The 21,783-nt window shown below is 44.3% G+C and overlaps 1 protein-coding gene across 1 annotated transcript in view; it reads left to right on the top strand.

Annotated features, from left to right (window-relative positions):
- HYDIN (HYDIN axonemal central pair apparatus protein) overlaps positions 1-21,783 on the top strand; it is a 2,950,008-nt gene that overhangs the window by 1,426,320 nt on the left and 1,501,905 nt on the right. Inside the window, exon 42 of the mRNA XM_086945295.1 lies at positions 9,613-9,744. Coding sequence (XP_086801421.1) covers positions 9,613-9,744 — 132 coding nt within the window. The remainder of the gene's footprint in view (positions 1-9,612; positions 9,745-21,783) is intronic.

Here is a 21,783-nt window from a genome sequence, read left to right as displayed (position 1 = left end):
GACCGGCATGGCCAAGCAATGCCCGGTAACTCCAGGCCAGTGCCCGCTCTGGAGAATCTGCCCTATGGTCTGATCTGACCGCTGCAGCACTGCAATTAAGGGACCTCCCTCTTAATCATGTCTCCACCCTGGACAGATCCAGACACTGAGAGCCACCCAGAGTAGTCCGCCAATGCAAGCAAGGCCCAGCAGCAGTTCCCGACCCACCAGTGTCCATTGGCGTCAGCCTCGCTCCTCTGTAGCAAGGAGCAACGGGAGGTAGGGAGAGGGAGGATCCCCAGGCTCTGCCAGTAAGGGAACGTCCATCACTTGGCCTCCTTGGACGACGGCTATCCCAGAAATACCGCTCCTCGGTGACCAGGCCTCACGCTTGCAGGCCCCACAGGCCGCCCCGCCTCCAGCACCTATCGTCTGCTCATTTAAAGTGGACGTTGCCCCCCTGAAGCCTCTAATGAATACCACTGCCATGGTTGTAGCATGGCAAAGGCAGCTCGTCTCTTATCACATGAAGACGGATTATGTGCGGGGTGGCAGAAGCTTTCTACAGAGCAGCCACCATCTTTTCACAGACAAGCCACACCCCCAAAGAGTGATTTTTTTTTGTTTCTAACTGTCTTTGAGTTAAGCCATCACCCCCTTTCTCAGTCCATGGAGGTTTATTTCTTTGCTTTTAAGTAGAACAGTGGTGAGGGCCAGAACCATGAAATCGATCCTGGTGGTCACCCACTGCAGTTGGACCTGTCCTTGAAGTTTTTTGACTGTGGATTTGAAGGCCAAGATGTCACGAATCTCAGATGTAATTACATTGATTTTAAAGCCAGAGACCACCTGGTACACTTCAAGTTCAGCCATCACATGTGGGAGAACAGAGAGGGCTCATAATGAATAGCAGGACATCTTCTGTGAACATGGCTAGATATAGGACCTATGTGCTGAATTTATTTGGGTCAGTGGCTCATGGGTGAGTGCAAAGAGCAAAGGTGACAAAGGGCACCCCTACCTCTTTATCCCTACCTCATATCTCTTCTAATTGTGACCCACTGTGAAAAGCTTATTGATTTTGATTGAGGCTCTGGGGTTATGATATCCTTGCATCAGCCAATTTAGCAATGTCCTCCCCCCCCCCCCCCATGTTACCCCCGCTCCCATAGCTCTCAAATTTTCAGACATGACATTCCAGTGATCTCTGTTAATGTAGGTTGTTAGTGTCTACAGTGGCTCTGTCCAACTGATGGAGCTTTTTTGGGGTTTTCACCGGCCTGGCATTCTTGAATGAACCTTGACTGGTCAGGTGCCCTAACTCTCTCATTAAGGTCTGTAAACATAAGGCTGCCATTTTAGTGAAAATGTTTTTGTCTATATTGAGGAGAAAGAGTGGCCAGTACGCGCCACAGTTCTTGGGCTCTTTACAAGGCTTGAGGATGAGGAAGATAGTAAATTCGGTTATGCAAGACGTCACCCGTCCTTCCTGAATCACGTCCTAAAAGACTTTAATGAGTAAGGGAAGAAGTGCAGTGCCAAAGCATTTGTAAACAAGCATTTACAATGCAACGGTTTCGCCTTTGGAAAAGTTAGAGCTATTGGCATTGTAAATGACAACATTTTTATTTATGTGTTGGCTTTGACAACATAAATAAATGGCATTGTTATTTACAAAGCCAATAGCCTAATCTCTCGCAAATGATAGAGTTGGTAGACAATTAAAGTGGGGTTTAAGAACAGATATAGTCGTATTCTGAACATGTATGTTTTCTTTATGTGAATATTTTCAGAATAAATATTTTACCTTTTGGAATGGGTTTTGGCATCCCACACGTAAACAACGATTTTTCAGTATCTATGAACGTAAAGAAAACAACCAGGAAGAAGAAATAGGACTACAAGTTATACATTTTTCTTCATTGCATCATCCGGGTTTCTCACTGAATAGAAAGACATAAAAATACTTTTAGGAGCCATTATAGACGCAAAGAAACTAGAATATTGCTTAGTCTGGAGAGGATGTCCTCATTACAGAAAAACCTCCATCTGAGCCAAACATCACAGTCTCTGATAGCGTTGGATATGATGACCTCCCACATTCATCTACCTCTGAACGTCAGATTGCATATTCTTTTATTTATTGCAGCATTTGTATAGTGCATCTGTGAAGGTCTATAACAATAGAGTTGTATTTTTGACACATGGTCTGGCTGCTAATTGTAAGGCAGCTCTGAGCGAGGCGATTATGTAAATGGGACAATAGCCAGTATAGCGTTCCTAGAGTCCCCGCCTAAGATGGTAAGTGTATGTACAGCAGTTTTAGGTTGGTCGGGTGAGATGACTTTACTGCATATGAGATCACTGCAGGAGGGTTGCACAAGAAAGGGCCACAGGCGTGTGAGGTGAGGCCAGGGATCAGTTTCTCGTTTGTTTGCTTCACAGAAATTAGCCAGTTTCCCAGCCCCAAATGGCCACCATGACAGATTCCCTTTTGATAGGTTAGGGAATGTACTTGATAGCGCTGATGGCATAAACAAAAACACACAGGACATCTTTGAACACATACAGATGGGTAAATAGGCTGTATATGTAACTGGCACATGTAGGCATGCTGTGTACTCCTGGAAATGTTCATTCTTGTATGTGTTTAAATATGTGCGCGCGTAGGACCAATGGGTGCTCTGTCAGTGCACGCGCCATTGAAGAAGCATTTAATTTATGAGTGTCTACGCACCAGCGTCAGCACAGACTGATTTTATGTTCATATTTATTCTCCTCTATAAGGCGAACTTTCCCACTCCGTAACTGTGCGCGTGTACGTCTCCCCATATTGCACTGCGTGCGTGCCCACAGTGTGCCCTGCCATGTGCTTAAAGCCTTCTGTGTGACTAACGCCTGCACAGCAAATCCCAATAATGAATACTGCTACCCTCTGCCCGCGTCCATACAGGACGAGCTCACCATTGCGCGCCCCTTAGAACCCGCAGAGCGTCGCACCGCAGACGCGGGTCCCTGATGTACCCCCTCCCCGAGCGAACCCCTCCCACCTGAAAACGCCCCCTCACCGTATGTAGTCAATAATTCAGACACAGGCCGGGTGTGCCCGACAAGTTGCCCTGCAGGGAGCAAACACACTTTCCAGGGGGTGGGGGAAGCTTGGATGTACCATAAACATGCAAAGGGGGGGGATAATCAAAGAGGGGCCACAGGTGAAACTAGGGAGTACCTGAGTACTCATAAACATGCAAAGAGGGGTCCCGGGTGAAGATAGAACGGAGGCCTGCACACGCAAAAAAGTACAATTTGCAACACACTAGATACAACGTGTGTATTTGTTAATAACCGCGAAGGTATAGTGCACATGTAAAAAAAAAAAAAAAGAGCATGCACGTGCTTAAAGACAGTATCATGAGCACTTCAGCGCTTAAGAGCGCAATGCACAATTTCCGCCAATTTATAATGAGATTCAGTGATTTATTATATGCATGCACTAACACTGTAGAACCTTTCTCTACGCCTGTGTGCACACAGGGTACGAAGCAGCACATATGATCTAATTCGCACATATGTGTGCCATTGTTGTATGCAGGTCTATTGGTTTTTGTATTTACTTGTTTTAAAATAATGTTGAAATATTATTGATATGAAATATAGCATGCATTCCGCTCAGTTGCGTAAAGAAACTTGGGGGGGAGATAGAGGATGGGAGGGGCCTGCACAGTACACTTTATTTCCTTCCTACAAACACTGTTGTTCTGCTACTTGAAAAGACTACAAGTTACCCCCTCACAGGGGATTGACGTATAAATAAAATAAAGGGTGTGTGCCCGGAACGCAGTCCTGGTCAGTTCGGATATGTTCCTCAACAGACCTCCCGAGTTGTCTCTTGCTTATACCCCGTTCTGCCTGCCTGTGTGCCCAGCGCCTGCCTGTGTGCCCAGGAGCCTGCCTGCATGCCCAGGAGCCTGCCTGCTGCTGGGCCCTGTGCCAGGTACACGGGCATAAGTACGTTCCTGTACAGATCCCTTTATGCACTCCAATGGCGAAGACCAAACGAGAGCAATGAATTCAGCATTTAAAGCACTGAGGAAGATTACAAACGCTTATAAAATATATACCGTGGCCCTTTCATGCCAACTCATTGGGTTCTGGTGACGTTAACAATATAGCGACCTTCGACCTTGGTAACAAATATTATATTGTCTCATGATAGCGCCTTCTGGAATAGCGCATTAACTCATCAAATTTGTGTTACCGGAAAGCTCTGAATGACATTAGATGGAGTTAAGAAAGGCCTGGTACGTCAGTGTTCACTCTACTGTTTACTGTGCACCACGATGCACTTCCGAGGAGTACCCCCGGAGTAAAGATGCCTGGGAGTGCCATTTAGTATAACTCGTATTCTGAATTGCAATAAATGTGTTTTACAAAAACAGCCTCACTCCTTCATCGCACGTTCCAGTTTACAGGGGTACATTACAACATTGCACACACATACACCCCCACCATCCCACATCAGAAACTCTTGAACCCAAAGGGATGTTCTAACTGTTCTGCCCATGAAATATCATTGCAGTTTGGTTTCAACACAGTGTTCGCGCGGCCATGCTGCGGACAGTACAGATATAGCACAGAAACTCGCCCCACCGGTGAACAGGGCTCTCTTTGAATGATTGAGTGAGAGCACGGACCCCAGCACCCCACGTCCTGCGGACTCTTGCATTGTGCACGCATTTGGGGGGTGGAGGTAGTCACAGATGTAACAGCACTTTAAGGTGATTGCGTCTCTTAACACCTGTCTGGTTGATTCCTAAAGTGTCGTTTTCCAAGATGGACGCCTCTTCCTCCAGTCTCCTTTGCTCACAGTCAGACCCGTCGTTACCTCTTGGCGCAGCAGCACCCCCCCTCCTCCCCCCCAACCCCGCTCTTCAGCCTGTTTATCGATCCCGTGTCGGCCTCCTCATAAATGATCGCCCTCCAGGCAATAAAAGTGCTGTTCCTAGAGCCCGGGCACCGGCGCTTCTTTGTGGTGAGTTCGGAGCGCTGGTTAAGAGGCAGCAGATATATTTATGTTATCAGCACGTAAGTGCAAGACACACCCGGACATTATCTGTGTTTAAAGTGCACATTAGCCAGGGACACATGATTAGGAACCAGAGTCCCACCTTGGTAGCCCAACCCGTGAGTGAAGCACCTAGCGGAAAGATGGTCTCTGTGTCGGCTTTCACTTCCGGTTATTTGTTCTCCGGTGCAAGGTAAGCACGAGAGGCGGCACAGTGAGTGTAGACTAGATACGTCGCTCGATTGTAAAGCACTGTGACACCTCTGGGTACAGTGCGAGGCTATATAAAATCACAAAGAATAAATAAACGTGACCTCTTGCTGCACATACTCCTGCAAAGGACGGCTTTGTGCGGGGCGCGACAAGACGCCCTGGGCCCTAATGCACGCGCGCACAAGCAGTAGTTCAGACACTCGGCCGGGCATTGAGAAGCCTGCATTATGTTTTAGTAAAGACAATCAATTCACAATGCACGGACTGCGGGAGGGGGGACGGGAAAGGCATGGACAGCGGGAGGGGGTCGGGAAAGGCACGGACAGCGGGAGGGGGGCGGGAAAGGCACGGACAGCGGAAGGGAGGGCGGAAACGGCAAGAAAAAGCACTCAGCTGGACTTCTTCCGGCAGCGGTCGGCCTGCAATGACAAAAACAAACCTTCCCCCCCAAAAAAAATAGGAACCGCCCACCACCGCAATCACGGCAACAAAGGGGCTGGATGAGAAAAAATCTCAGAAACGCCCACGAGTCGCCTCGCAGAATGACGGACGCCTCGGTCTTCCAATGGCTAGCCTCCATTTATGGAGCTATCCAATGGAAGACTGAGGCGGGACTTTTGTCCATACTGGTAAACAAAAGTTTTCGCCTGCGCGAACCGCTGCTTGCGCAGCTTTTCGCCAGGCGAAACCTAAAAACTGCAAGAAAGGTGTCTGTTCCTGAGGCTTTGGGAGGGCACAATTTGGACATGGCTAGGAGGATATTGTCTTATCGTCTTTTCTTCTGTCTCTTGATCCCCCCCCCCCCCCCCCCCCCCCCCCCACAACTTGGGCAGGGCAATGTCTGCCAGATAGGACGCTTTGGCATGGGGTTTTGTGGAGTCCTTTGTGTAGAGATTGAACTAGAATTCACGGAAGCATCTAGTTTTATCAATGTCCTTCATGTAAAGGGATCCCTCATGCAACTTAACCTCCAGAATGGTACTCTTAGTCTGGCATCCTCTGAGTAAGATAGTGAGCAGCTTCCCTGACTTAATACCCAGATAATAGAATCTATAATCTAACTTTGCCAGGAGGTATGCTGCTCTATACCTTTTTAAGGCTATAATCTGGTCCTGCTTTATGAGGATTTATTGCCATACTTTTTGAGAATGTTTGCATTTATGGATCTTTTCCAGCTCTCTGAGCTCATCAGTTAGACACATAAGCATGGCTTCCCTGAGTCGTCCCAAGCAGGCTACCTCAGCAATAAAGTTCCCACACAGGACAGCCTTCAGCACAACCCACACATTGGTTGCTGTGTCTGATGCTGTGTTGTTGTGTTTGATGTAGTCAGCAATACTATTCCTAATATTGGCAACAATCATTTGAACTTTCACTAGGGAGTTCCAGGAACAGGGAGATAACGCAGAAAGTTCTCATGTGAAAGTCACAAACAGAGTCTTGCAAAATAAAGTCATGTAGTAACATCCGCAAAAGCTGCATCATGGCAGCAGAGCTCATGCTAACTTAACAATGTCGATAATTACCCCAACGGCCATACTACAATAGTCTATGAAAGCGTTAGACTGGAACCTAGGTGCGGTTTAAGGCCAACTGCGATAAAGCCCTGATAGGATACAACAAATGGATTGGTCAGGGTAAAAGTCAAGAAGTCAAACAGTTATAAATTGTTTCCAAGTCACAGTGCAGAAAGGCTCTATGTCACTTTTTTGAGAAGGGAAATCCTCCCTGAGCGGGCCACTGTTGAAATTGTAGCTGCCGCCATTGAACCAAAGGCCAGATACTGGAAGGAGGTTGGTCACGCTTGAGCTTTGAAGATTCCTTTCTGAAAACCTTTTAAGTCCCAAATGTAGAATGGGGCTCAGTTGTGTTTTTGACGGTGCTGTGAGCCTTGACTGGGATGAAGTGGAAAATCAGGCTGATGCCACGGAAGACCCGGTCTGGTATCTTTTCTTGCAAGTCCCTCAGTGGGAAAAGTTTTTCAAAGCTTTCAAACATTTTCCTAGTACCTAACCAACAACAGTACACTTCTAAGGTCCCCATTACCATACTTGGAGACTCTTAGGGTGTAAGGCAGAATCCAACAGCAAAGTGCAGTTCAGGTCCAGTTGCCACTGGTCAGCTGGGCATTTCCAAGAAAACGCCATTTGCAACTTGTTCTGTCCCTGTAGCCTCACAGGTGGTCAGCCGTAGACCCTTCGAGTCCACTTTTTTGTCCTGGGTAAAAGAGAAAGCAGATGCATTCTTTCAGATCTCAGACTGCAGCTCCAGTCTGTATTCTTAGGAGATGCCTTTCAGTGCCACATTTATGCATGTCACCAACTAGAGAGTGGGGGCCAGTCCTGGGCACTCCCTAACCCATAGGGTAAAAGGCTCCGGGGGAAGCCCTACCCACATTTTCAGAAGTTCCTGCTTGCCCTATTGCAAACTATTTCCTAGTGCCCCTCACTCAAAATCCAAGAAGAGCAAATCCTTCTCTCCTTGTGCAAAGCCTGTGTGTCCACCCAGAGGTGTAACCAGGGTAATGATCAGTCAACTACGGTGTGGTCACTTAAAGCCAATTCTGGGGGTAGCTGTCCTCCCAGTGGGTTTAGTGCTAGCCTAACTATGGAGACAAATTCTGGGGCCATGCAAGTGTCACCTAACATTTTCTTATGACACGACAGGCTCCTTTCAAGTTAATTAGGTTCATGTGCCCAACCCACCATGTCTTCCTTCCAGGGAAAGAAAAGACCTCCCCACTCCAAGGTCATTGTCTATGCTCTGGGAGCAGCTTTTTCACCCATTTCACTCATCATTCAGGCCAAGTACAGGCTCTGGATAATCTTTTTAAATGCTTTTTTTATATTATCTTTAAAGCTGTTATTCTGTTGACAAGTGGATAGCTCACAACGCCTTAACGGGGAATATTCAAAGCATGTGAATCTATGAATGATATCAATACTAGAGAACTTTAGTCATAGGTGAGCAAGATAGTTCTTATTCCATGTACTAAAGTCCTTTAAAATGTCCCCTAACATGGCATTAACAGTTGTAGCCAAGAAGTGTTGTATTGCATTACTATTTGAGATGCACAAACAAATGCCAAGGACCACTTTCTAGGTGTTGAAACAAATATCTCAAATTTAAATCATACATTTAGTAAGAGTAGAGCAATAGCATAAGGAAAAATAGAGTGAAATTCAGTATTAATTTAAAAAAATCAACAAAACTGAAATTCAATAAAAAAAAATAGAAAGCAGACAAAGTAATGTGCATTGTAAAGATAAGGTAGACTCAAGTCATCATGCTAGCTACTGAAATCATGTTGTTATTCATATTGTATTTTAAGCTGATTTATTTTCAGTGTATACTTGAAACGGATTATTTTTTAATCTAGTCTTTGGTCTTTTGAAAGATTTTTCCAGAGTTTTACCCCTGCCATTTCTAATGATCTTCACTGATATGTGGCGAATGAACAGTTTTGGTATGAGCAAGGATGCGACCAGTTGGTGGAACTGTATAAGATCTCATACATTTTGATGCTTTCCCATTGTTCAATTTCCAAATTAAGGATAGAACTTTGTTTGGACCCTGTGATCCATAGTCCATAAAGTCAGTTTACATCTCATGGCATTAACGTTGTTATTTTTCCTCCAACCAAAAATGTAGGGGATGAGTTTGTTTTGGGTTATTTATGCTTTCTGAACCAATTATTCCCTCGACATTTCTTCCTGGTTACCCTAACAAAGTTGTAAAAATGGCATAGGGGTTTTCTTGGGTAATCCTTGTATTAATTGCATATACATCAAAGGGGCATTCTATGGGGGGGGGGGGGGGGGGAATATGTGGCCACACAGTATTGTAATCTTGACACCGTCCCTACTGCCTGTACAGCTGTCTGTGCTGCATTTTAAAAAGCATATAGATGGAAATGTACAGATTTCACTATAGCATGTATCTGTGGGTTAAATGAAAGCTGAGACTTGAAGAGAACACACAGATTCCATGACGCGTCAACTGAGTGCAGTTTATACCTATTGACCTTCGGTCCATGACACTTGAAATATTATTGACCTCTTTGGGGATTCACTATGGCATGTTTGTATAATTGCAAGAGATTCAACTCTATTATACACTGAGAAAAGTTACTCTTCTGATCTGTTCAGAAATCCTACTATTCTGATCTGTATATTCAGCTTGATATGCCTGAAGTGAAAATTAAGCTGCATATGCTTTCATTGGAGAAGTGTGCCTCTGTTGACAGTTGCCCTCCAGCCTTATGTAATGTTGGAGACACACTGTCTGGCATGTTCTGAGGGAGACACCAGCCAACATTGTCTTGCTTTATTTGTATTTTGTCTTTTCTTTCTTAGACAACGGTCAATGTTTATCTTGGTCCCGCCATCCAGCGACGGCTCAGTGTGAGTGTAGCAGGGGAGTCTGGCTTGATGAGCTGCATTCTTCCAGATGAGCTTCTGGTGGAAATTTTGACTGAAAGGATGCAGGTAAGAGATGTGGGGATCAGGACTCATGACATATTATTTAACCTTTATAATAAAGTAAGGCTCAACCTAGCCAACCTGTATGTATACCATGTACCTGCCGCCAACTTCCTCTTTCTTGCCCCTAGAAGTGGGCAAGTGAACATGGTGCATCATAGTCATGCTTTTGTATATAGCTGCATCATTATTTGTAGGAAAGTAGGATCTGCTTTCATGGTCACCCCCACTTTTTGCTGGTGTCATTATCGTTTTCTGACTAGTCTGACTGGGATCCTGCTAATCAGCACGGATGTATGATGTTAGCACGCACACTTTTACCACGCATACCATTACCACGCATTTTTTACAACGCGATACCTTTACAACGCATAGGGCTTTGGGTGCTGGATAGTGAATAGTTTAATTTACTATTCCAACACCAGTCCCCGTGGACACTAGGGAAGGTTATTGGATAGTAAATTAACCTATTCACTAGCCATTCCCTAAGTCAGATCGCCTCAAAGCGCTATGCGTTGTAATGGTATGCGTTGTAACAGATGCGTGGTAATGGTAGTGCGTGCTAAAAGATGCGTGCTAAAGGTTGTATACCAATCAGAATCTCAGTCTCTGTGCTTCTTCCCTAAATTTTACATGGTGAGTACTTAGGTACCCTCCGGCTACGGGTGTACCCTGGTATGTCCCTAGTGTATGGTACACTATGTATGGTCCCTAGTGTATGATCTGCTCCCCTTCGGTGCCAGGAAGAAACTTATCCACTCCCTGGTCACGCCACATTTGGATTATGGTAATGCCCTTCTTCTTGGCCTGAGCAAAAAAGGCATTCAACAGCTACAGGGTGTCCAAAATGCCGCGGCCCGCTTGGTACTCAATCTTCCACGCAGGGCATCTGGTAAAACAGCATTGAGTAAACTTCATTGGCTCCCTATTGTGGAGCGCATTAAATTTAAGGCACTATGTATGGCTCATCGTATTGCCCAGGGAAAAGGCCCCAACTATCTGCAAAAACTCCTCACTATCCATCGCCCCACCCGAAATCTCAGATCCGCCGGAGTGATGTTATTCCAACTTCCCCGTGTTCACAAAACCAGAATGGGAGGTAGCTCCTTCCGTTTCTTGGCTTGCAAACACTGGAATAGCCTCCCCCTAAACCTTCGTATGGAGCCCTCCGAAACAAGATTCAGACAATATTTAAAAACTTATCTCTTCCCCAAATAAATAGTACTCTGGTTCTTTCTGTCTCATCTGGGAGTAGTAGCATTTCAGCGCGGGGACACACCGTCATAGGTGTAACCAGGCGCTTTAAAAATGGCTTTATTATTATTATTTTATTATTACTAAGGTATCCTGGGCATAGGTACACTAGGGGTCTCCCATGGGCTACAGCATGCATTATGTCACCCATTAGATACCACTCAAATTGTGACTACAGGCCTGCCATTGCAGCCTGTGTAAGCTGATGCGAACACCACTTACGACAGATATAGATTTCCCTATATCTGAGGTCACAGAAAAGGCAAGGAAAATTATTACACATAACAAAATATTTACAGCATTTTAGTCTGGAAATTAGATATATTTATACTTGAACATGTTTTGTTCCTGTTTAGCTGCACTTATTAACTTAATTAACTCATCATCTTCTCGTTATGTAATCACCTATCATTTTCGCTACTAAGGTGTGTTTGTACTGATAAAACGTGTTTTATAACACATACAATCTTTGTTAAAATGTATGGTGTATTGAAAGTGTCTAATCATTGAACTACTACTGTATTAGAAGAAACCAGGGTTTATCATTCTAAATAAAACCTGAGTAGATTTATCGACCTTGTAAATATTCCAAATATATGTTAATAAACAATGTTGTATCTAATTCAAAATACAATACATTTATGGATCATTAACTCTGTAAGTAGTGTAAGACATTATTACGATCCACAATGAACCTTGAGAAAAACCTAGTTTGACATATAATTATCTGCCATTATCTGGGTACTCCCTGGCTTTGATTGCACTGTGGCACTCATTACAAGAAAATGCCAAATTGCAACCCCTGTGCAACCCCCTCTTTGCACAAAGGTCAGAATCGTAAGTTATGTGAAGTTTATTACACCCTGCAGTTACTCTGGGAGATCAAATTTGCATCCCTTTCTAAATTTCAACTGGCCAAACCTGCCCAGTAATTCCTAGAATGTGCAGATTTTGGTGCAGTAAGCACCTAAATCCACATGTTATTCCAAATATTGGGGACATTTCTGAATAGGTGCTATTTACTGCACACCATAAGTTCTGTCCTCTACAGACTACGATTGTATTGGTTGTGCTAAATATTTCATCCTCTTCTGGGCTTCTAGTAATCAACACGTATACTTATAAATTCTTTTTGAGACAGCGAGAAAGTGACAAGGGCAATTGTTGTTGAATTCCATCATATCTTCCTTGGAGTTCCAGGTAAAGGGAAGTTCTAGCTTGAATTGCCCCCTGAATTTCATAAGCAGCAGAATCATTGTGCTATGACGGGGAGATCTACTGCTGTTAGTGTTTTTTTCCCTCAGGGTTCTTTTTATTAACGTCTGCTCAGTATACAGCCAATATAACATCAGCCCCACAACACCAGTCTAAATCATTTTCCCACAGTTCCGGTGGCTGGCTCACCCCTCAAGCTTTGGCAATGTTCAGTTTTGCTACTGTTGCCGCCCCCTTGAGCCATGTCATATGATATTTGGGCCATTTTGTCTTGCCCGTCACACAGATAATGAGCCAGAGTGGTTCCACTGGTACCTCCAGCCCAGTGACTTCGGTCATAACCCATGTGACCTCCCTCCAATAATTATGGATGTAAGGACAGTTCCAGATAATATGACAGAAACAGCCCATTTCGTCACACCCCCTTGCACAATACCCGGATACACAGTGTCCCAGCCGATGCAGTAGTGTTCTAAAGGAGAATGTTCTATGGAGGATTCATAGCTGAATAAGTCGGAAACTGGCCTATATAGCTTCCTCCTGGGAACTCCGTACCACTTTCTCCCAGTCATCGTCCTCCAATAGCCCTAGGTCTGTTTCCCATGCCTCTCTCAGGAAGCCCAAGGGGCCGGTAAATTATTTGTGATTTTCTTTTATGTGAGGGAGGTGGCCCTGGCTATCATTGGGTCCATTAGTAGTCTATCTTCTAGGGATGAGGTCTCTGGCAACGATTCCCCTTCAGTGAGGTATTTGCGAAGGGCGTGTTCCACTTGTAAATATTTAAGCAGTTTGATGTCTGACATCTTGTATTCTATTTTCAAGTTGTCAAAGGATATCAGTGCCTGTCCCCACCAAATGTCCCCCAGACAGTCGTTGCCCAGCATTCACTACTGTTTAAATCATTTTAAGCTCCTCAACTCTCTTAACAGATAGTTATCCCACAACAGGGTTTTTTTTGGTCAGCTTTCCCTCCCAACCCAGGTATTTGGTTGCTTCGCGCCGGGCTCAGACCACTGCCTGCGCATGGAATGGGACCTGTTTTTCTGTGCTCCTGCGGTACAGTACTGCCGGATAGCCCCTATTGCCCATCGCCAAATGATCACCTCGAAAGGCCGGATCATTGCGATCTGTGAAAACCCAGTCATTTATTGTGATCAATTGTGAAGCCCAATAATACTGATTCTAGACACCCGCAGCGGGAATGTTAGCCTGTAAACCAGCTAGCTCACAGTGCCACTAGAAACCCCTTACCAAGGAGAGAATAGTTCTTGGCAACTATCGAACATGACAACTCTGTCCCAACAGTGCTCTACTTTTCACTCAGGCGCTCGTGCTCACTTTGTTTCAGAGAAATACACAGAATAAATGGTGGGGACGTTTTCCAATAAGCATTTATTGAACCAGCGTTATTCTAGAGTAAAATAGGTGTGCTGAAACAACCATTACACAGAAACAGATTTAAAAGATTAGAAGCAGTAATAGAGTAAAAGGACAGTAGATTTCTACCATTACGCTAAAACAATGAATACAGGCAAGTATATAAAATACATGACAGTAGTAAATGCGTTCTCCAATGATGCGACCCAAATTAGATGTACCTAAGTGTACCTAGCATGTATGTAGATGTAAAGCCAAGAATCCCTCAAGGATAAAGTCAACCCCATTACCTGAAGTGATGGACAGCCCGCAATGGATGTCAGACCACTGCGAGCTGGAGTGTCTGCGTGCAGACACCTCAGCGTCTCGTGTCAGTGTGTCAGCATGGAAGTCCTTTTCTCCTCTGACTACCTGAGCAAGATATGGTGTTTATATTCCCAAACTGGTACCCTCAGGGATTCTACCTTGCTGTGTCATGTCGGACTTAGGATGACGGAAGGAATGACCCTTATACATAGTTATTTTGCAGGAGATGGTAGTCCTGCTGAGGTTCCAAGAATCCTCATGCTTAATGGGTGAGGCTAGTGTCAGGGAAAACCCCACGTCCTGTTAGCAATACCATAGCTAGGTAAAAGGTCAGTCCCAAGAACCGTTATGTAGTGTAGTGGTAGGGGAGAATATAGGTGAAAGGGTAGGTTGCTACCTGAGCCTATATTGGGGTAACTGTATGGAACATAACAATACTTCCTGATGTATGGGACTGATAGTCCTCTGGAGTTTACCCAGCGCTATTCTAGAGCTGCCTCCATCCCATAGGAGTTTATGCAGTTCACTGTCTATACTTTGAAACTTCACCATCTGTATTTTGTATGGGGTGTTTTGCAATATGTATAGTAGGCGAGTTAGGAACATCATTTTAAATAGAACTGCTCTGCCCATTATGGACACCGGTAGTTTCCTCCAGTGTTAACCCCAACAGATGGTCATGTGAGGATGCCCATCAGTCACCACACGGAACCGCCCTTCATCATTTGGGTTCCTTCTAAGACCACTGATGGTGTTATCTCCTATGTTGCTCATGGAGAGCTAAGATTATAGCCGCCCTCTCATGGACAATGAGATTAACGTGGTCTTACTTCTCAACGGAGAGGATGTTAAAAGAAGGGGACTGATGTCGTAGTGCAAAAATGGTGAAAAAATAAGAAAAGAGTGTGTGAAATAAAATTGGATAGGAGGGTGCTGAACGTGACTTTATTCTGTCGCTACCCGCTTTTCCAATGTTAAAAAAGTAGACATGGACAATCCAACTTGGATCATCTAAGGTATTCTAGGGTCAATATGTTTCTGCAATATATGACTTATGTTGTCATTGCTTTCATCAGGACCACTATACACTTACTTGCTAATACGGATCAATGTGCGTTCAAGAAAAAAGTGTTCAAATTATAAATATAAATAAATTATAAGTATCAAAAACCGATACTGGGATCACCTGTGTCCACTAGATGTCTGTATCGGAACTTTTACCATTCCAAGATGGAGAGTTTCTAGGAATAGCGAAAAAATAGAGTTATTAAACAGTAATCTAATTGGGGAAGCACAGCATTCTCATCCTAGTTTATACATTCTTGGTTTCAATTGTAAAATCCAAGATGAAAAAATAACATTTATAAAGGCACAGTCATAGGAACGTCTTCTTAAGTACCAAGTTTTCAACTTTTTTATGCTAATTTATTGATAGTCATCAAAAGGAAATCAGCATCTTACCCCATTTGGAAGATGTAAAGACCTCACCCCACCTTGCCACGGCTCAGGGTATAGGGGAAGCACCGCTCTAAAAGAAGGGCAAAGAACAGCATAACTGAAAAAAGCCCCTTGTATCTTATCTTTACAAACAAACATATACCTGCGCCAGGAGCGCCACTCACTCCGTCACTCAAACTCCGTGGTCGACCTGAATTTCGGGTCAGTATCCCCATTGCAATGACCTTCCATTCACGCTTGTACATAAGGAACCACATTGTTCCCAACGTTAAACAGAGATTCCAAGGCAATATGAAAACAAAGTGCCAGTCAGACGCTACAGTCCTACTGAGAGTTAGCATGTAGGAGACGACTTAACGCTGGCATCAAAAAACAATACATCCGATGTAAAGGGCATCCTATCAATTAAACAAATGAGAGCTTGTGCCTGCAGTGCTGGTATCACCCTGTCGGTCACCCTACCTCTCCGTCGGTACTTCAAACCGGCATCCGAGCCGATCGGGGAGGTGAGGGAGACCGTCAGAGGTGCAGTATATAACACTCCCCGTCATTGGAACGGCGAGCGTCACATGTAATTCTGCTTACATCCTGATTGGCTGGTTTGAGAGCCAATGGGAGCCAGGCATTTCCGATGTTACAAGGAAGTAAACAAAGCTCCGTAATCAGAACGGTGAGCTTAACATGCATTTCCGCTTGCATCCTGAATGGCTGGTTTGGGAGCCAATGGGAGCTAAGCATCTTCGATGTTTCAAAAAAGTAAACAAAGCTCTGTAAGAGGACTACTATACATATTGAATAGCCTAATTACAAACCACCAAGTGCAAGTTATGGCTATTATAAGAAGACGTGTCTAGGGGGGTAAAAATAATATGCCAAAAGAGTGTTCATTCAGCAAGTGTATTCTTCATTAGTATTTCGAACGTGTGCTGTCTAACACATTGCTCTATTGTGCAAGCTGTATACAGATTCTGGTTAAAGACGGTCAATTAATCACTTGTTGCTTATTGTTGTTATAAAGAAGCAAATCAGTTTTTACAAATGGGGGTGTTGAGTAACCCCGACTCTCATGTTGTTCATGCCCTGTATTCTTGTGATATAGATGGTATTAGGCACCCACAAGAATATGTAAATAACGTGTGTACCGGATTGGTGTTGTACATGTGCACACAATATTGCAAATGGACCTTGCCATACCTTATCTTTCAGAATGTGTATGGTATGCAGATCAGTTTTAATACAGTTTCTGAAGTATTCAAAAAAATGGGGGGGTTTGATCAAAGGCTACTCCATGGTATATCATCGTTGAGCCCAACGTGATTAGTACCCAATTTAAACACCCATTTCTGTTCTCTTAACAGTAGAAATCTGCTTATGTCAGTGATGTGAGGTGGTATATTTGGTTGTTCGATCACAGTCCATTGAAAGGCGGTTGATGGATGGCGTGCCTCCAAGAAGTGGTTCGTCAGTTTGGTGGCTTGCCTCTTGCACCTAATGGTGCTCTTATGTTCAGATATTCTCACTCTGATCTTACGAGTGATCATGCCCACGTATTTAAGGCCGCAGGGACATGTGATCAGATACACCAGAATGTCACTGTTGCAGTTGGTGAATTTGTTTTGGATCCAGGGTCGTGTCGTACCTATATCAATCTCGGTGGACTTCCTGGTTTGAGGGCAGGAATGACAGGAACCACATGGGTGGTGACCTGTCACAGGAGGAAGGTCCCATAAAGTACCCAGAGCCCTGGGTTCTTTCATACGTGGTCTCGTGTGAACAAGACGGTCCCTGAGATTCGGACCTCTTTTGAAGGAAAAGAGGGGAGTCTGTATTGTCGATTTGTCTGAATTCAAAATGGACCAATGCCGTTTGACTACCTTCTGTATCCTGTTGGACAAGGTCCCAAAGGTGGTAACAAAGGTTAATCTTTCAAGGGGGGGGTTTTGGATTGGTGGTTCCAACAATGCCATGCGATTGTTGTTCTTTGCTCTTTTGAGCGATCGCTGTACCAACCGCTTTGGATATTTTCTGGTTATTAATTGTTCTTTCAAAGTAGTGGAATGATGTTGAAATGCTGCTGGACTGGAACAGTTTCTATGAACTCTAAGAAACTGTCCATATGGCAGGTTCTCCCGTAGAGATTTGGGGTGGTGGCTGTCAAAACATAAGAGGGAATTCTTTGCCAGGGGTTTTCTGTAAAGTTCAGAATGTAGGCCCTCTGCAGTATGTGGTATCCTCAAAAGTAAAGAATTTCTTTACTTTTGAGGATACCACATACCTTCAAGTATCGGGCACTAGCATGGGGAGCGTTTACGCTCCCAGCCTGGCGAACCTTTATGTTCATTATTTTGAGCAGCGGCACGTTCTGGCAGACACCAACCCATTTCTTCGATGTATCAGAACCTGGAAAAGGTACATCGATGATGTCCTTGTGGTATGGAGAGGCACTAGTGAGAGCTGCCTAGATTTCTTGGGATGGCTCAACAGCAGGAATGATTTTCTCCGTTTCACTATTGAGATAGGGAAAGACAGACTGGCCTTTCTTGACCTATTGATAACATCTACTGCAGAGGGCCTACATTCTGAACTTTACAGAAAACCCCTGGCAAAGAATTCCCTCTTATGTTTTGACCGCCACCACCCCAAATCTCTACGGGAGAACCTGCCATATGGACAGTTTCTTAGAGTTCATAGAAACTGTTCCAGTCCAGCAGCATTTCAACATCATTCCACTACTTTGAAAGAACAATTAATAACCAGAAAATATCCAAAGCGGTTGGTACAGCAATCGCTCAAAAGAGCAAAGAACAACAATCGTATGGCATTGTTGGAACCACCAATCCAAAACCCCCCCCTTGAAAGATTAACCTTTGTTACCACCTTTGGGACCTTGTCCAACAGGATACAGAAGGTAGTCAAATGGCATTGGTCCATTTTGAATTCAGACAAATCGAAAATACAGACTCCCCTCTTTTCCTTCAAAAGAGGTCCGAATCTCAGGGACCGTCTTGTTCACACGAGACCACGTATGAAAGAACCCAGGGCTCTGGGTACTTTATGGGACCTTCCTCCTGTGACAGGTCACCACCCAAGTGGTTCCTGTCATTCCTGCCCTCAAACCAGGAAGTCCACCGAGATTGATATAGGTACGACACGACCCTGGATCCAAAACAAATTCACCAACTGCAACAGTGACAATCTGGTGTATCTGATCACATGTCCCTGCGGCCTTAAATACGTGGGCATGACCACTCGTAAGATCAGAGTGAGAATATCCGAACATAAGAGCACCATTAGGTGCAAGAGGCAAGCCACCAAACTGACGAACCACTTCTTGGAGGCACGCCATCCATCAACCGCCTTTCAATGGACTGTGATCGAACAACCCAATATACCACCTCACATCACTGACATAAGCCGATTTCTACTGTTAAGAGAACAGAAATGGGTGTTTAAATTGGGTACTAATCACGTTGGGCTCAACGATGATATACCATGGGGTAGCCTTTGATCAAACCCCCCCATTTTTTTGAATACTTCAGAAACTGTATTAAAACTGATCTGCATACCATACACATTCTGAAAGATAAGGTATGGCAAGGTCCATTTGCAATATTGTGTGCACATGTACAACACCAATCCGGTACACACGTTATTTACATATTCTTGTGGGTGCCTAATACCATCTATATCACAAGAATACAGGGCATGAACAACATGAGTCGGGGTTACTCAACACCCCCATTTGTAAAAACTGATTTGCTTCTTTATAACAACAATAAGCAACAAGTGATTAATTGACCGTCTTTAACCAGAATCTGTATACAGCTTGCACAATAGAGCAATGTGTTAGACAGCACACGTTCGAATTACTGATGAAGAATACACTTGCTGAATGAACACTCTTTTGGCATATTATTTTTACCCCCCTAGACACGTCTTCTTATAATAGCCATAACTTGCACTTGGTGGTTTGTAATTAGGCTATTCAATATGTATAGTATTCCTCTTACAGAGCTTTGTTTACTTTTTTGAAACATTGAAGATGCTTAGCTCCCATTGGCTCCCAAACCAGCCAATCAGGATGCAAGCGGAAATGCATGTTAAGCTCACCGTTCTGATTACGGAGCTTTGTTTACTTCCTTGTAACATCGGAAATGCCTGGCTCCCATTGGCTCTCAAACCAGCCAATCAGGATGTAAGCAGAATTACATGTGACGCTCACCGTTCCAATGACGGTGAGTGTTATATACTGCACCTCTGACGGTCTCCCTCACCTCCCCGATCGGCTCGGATGCCGGTTTGAAGTACCGACGGAGAGGTAGGGTGACCGACAGGGTGATACCAGCACTGCAGGCACAAGCTCTCATTTGTTTGATAGGATGCCCTTTACATCGGCTGTATTGTTTTTTGATGCCAGCGTTAAGTCGTCTCCTACATGCTAACTCTCAGTAGGACTGTAGCGTCTGACTGGCACTTTGTTTTCCTATTGCCTCGGAATCTCTGTTTAACGTTGGGAACAATGTGGTTCCTTATGTACAAGCGTGAATGGAAGGTCATTGCAATGGGGATACTGACCCGAAATTCAGGTCGATCACGGAGTTTGAGTGACGGAGTGAGTGGCGCTCTTGGCGCTCCTGGCGCAGGTATATGTTTGTTTTAAACATAAGATACAAGGGGCTTTTTTCAGTTATGCTGTTCTTTGCCCTTCTTTTAGAGCGGTGCTTCCCCTATACCCTGAGCCGTGGCCAGGTGGGGTGAGGTCTTTACATCTTCCAAATGGGGTAAGATGCTGATTTCCTTTTGATGACTATCAATAAATTAGCATAAAAAAGTTGAAAACTTGGTACTTAAGAAGACGTTCCTATGACTGTGCCTTTATAAATGTTATTTTTTCATCTTGGATTTTACAATTGAAACCAAGAATGTATAAACTAGGATGAGAATGCTGTGCTTCCCCAATTAGATTACTGTTTAATAACTCTATGTTTTCGCTATTCCTAGAAACTCTCCATCTTGGAATGGTGAAAGTTCCGATACAGACATCTAGTGGACACAGGTGATCCCAGTATCGGTTTTTGATACTTATAATTTATTTATATTTATAATTTGAACACTTTTTTCTTTAACGCACATTGATTCGTAGTAGCAAGTAAGTGTATAGTGGTCCTGAGGAAAGCAATGACAACATAAGTCATATATTGCAGAAACATGTTGACCCAAGAATACCTTAGATGATCCAAGTTGGATTGTCCATGTCTACTTTTTTAACATTGGAAAAGCGGGTAGCGACAGAATAAAGTCACGTTCAGCACCCTCCTATCCAATTTTATTTCACACACTCTTTTCTTATTTTTTCACCATTTTTGCACTACGACATCAGTCCCCTTCTTTTAACATCCTCTCCGTTGAGAAGTAAGACCACGTTAATCTCATTGTCCATGAGAGGGCGGCTATAATCTTAGCTCTCCATGAGCAACATAGGAGATAACACCATCAGTGGTCTTAGAAGGAACCCAAATGATGAAGGGCGGTTCCGTGTGGTGACTGATGGGCATCCTCACATGACCATCTGTTGGGGTTAATGTTAGGGTGACCCTAGTTTTTTCACTAATTAGTTATTAAATCTTCTGGAGATGCACAGTTAGTCTTATTCATGTTACCTCAGACCCTCTGACACTTTGTGTTTTACAAGTTCTGTTGGGGCCGTATCAGAGTGTGGTCTCTAAAAATCCCTTTTGACCCTCTTCCAATATATGTTGTTGTTGTTTCCTCCAGTGTGCCACTTTCTGACAGATACATCTGCCAGTGGATTCCTCACAATAAAAGGAGTAGGAGGAAATTTATTGGTAAGACCCTTGATGAATCGTAAAACAATAGGTGACTTAAACAAAGAGGGCTGGTCAGGCAAACAAAGGAAAGCCGATAAGGCCGACAAATAACCTTTAATAGTTGCCACCGCAAAACCCTGCGGGCCAAGGAAAGAGCAAATTGAAGAATATTTGACAAACGAGCCCTTAAATGGTCAATGGACTTCTCCCCACACATTAACAAACTTAGACCATCTATAGGAATAAATGGACTTAGTGGAGTCACGCCTGGCTGACAAAATGACATCCACCACATCGTGTGGGAGAGAAAAGGAACTCAGGTTGCCCTGTTCAATCTCCAGGCATGAAGGTGTAAGGTCTGGAGGTGGGGGTGTAGAACCTGCCCCTCCATCTGGGAGAGGAGATCTGCCCTGTGAGGGAGACGGAGAGGCGAGTACGAGGAGAGGTGGAGAAGATCTGTGTACCACACCCTTCTTGGCCAATCCGGGGCGATCAATATAACTTGGGCCCGGTCTTGGCGAACCTTCCTCAGAAATCGAGGATACAAAGGTATGGGAGGAAACGCATAAAGGAGTTGCGAGTCCCAACTTATCTGAAACGCGTCCCC

The sequence above is a fragment of the Lissotriton vulgaris genome, chromosome 12 (assembly GCF_964263255.1).
Source record: "Lissotriton vulgaris chromosome 12, aLisVul1.2, whole genome shotgun sequence".
NCBI lineage: Eukaryota > Metazoa > Chordata > Amphibia > Caudata > Salamandridae > Lissotriton > Lissotriton vulgaris.
This window is presented reverse-complemented; position numbering and strand designations above follow the sequence as displayed.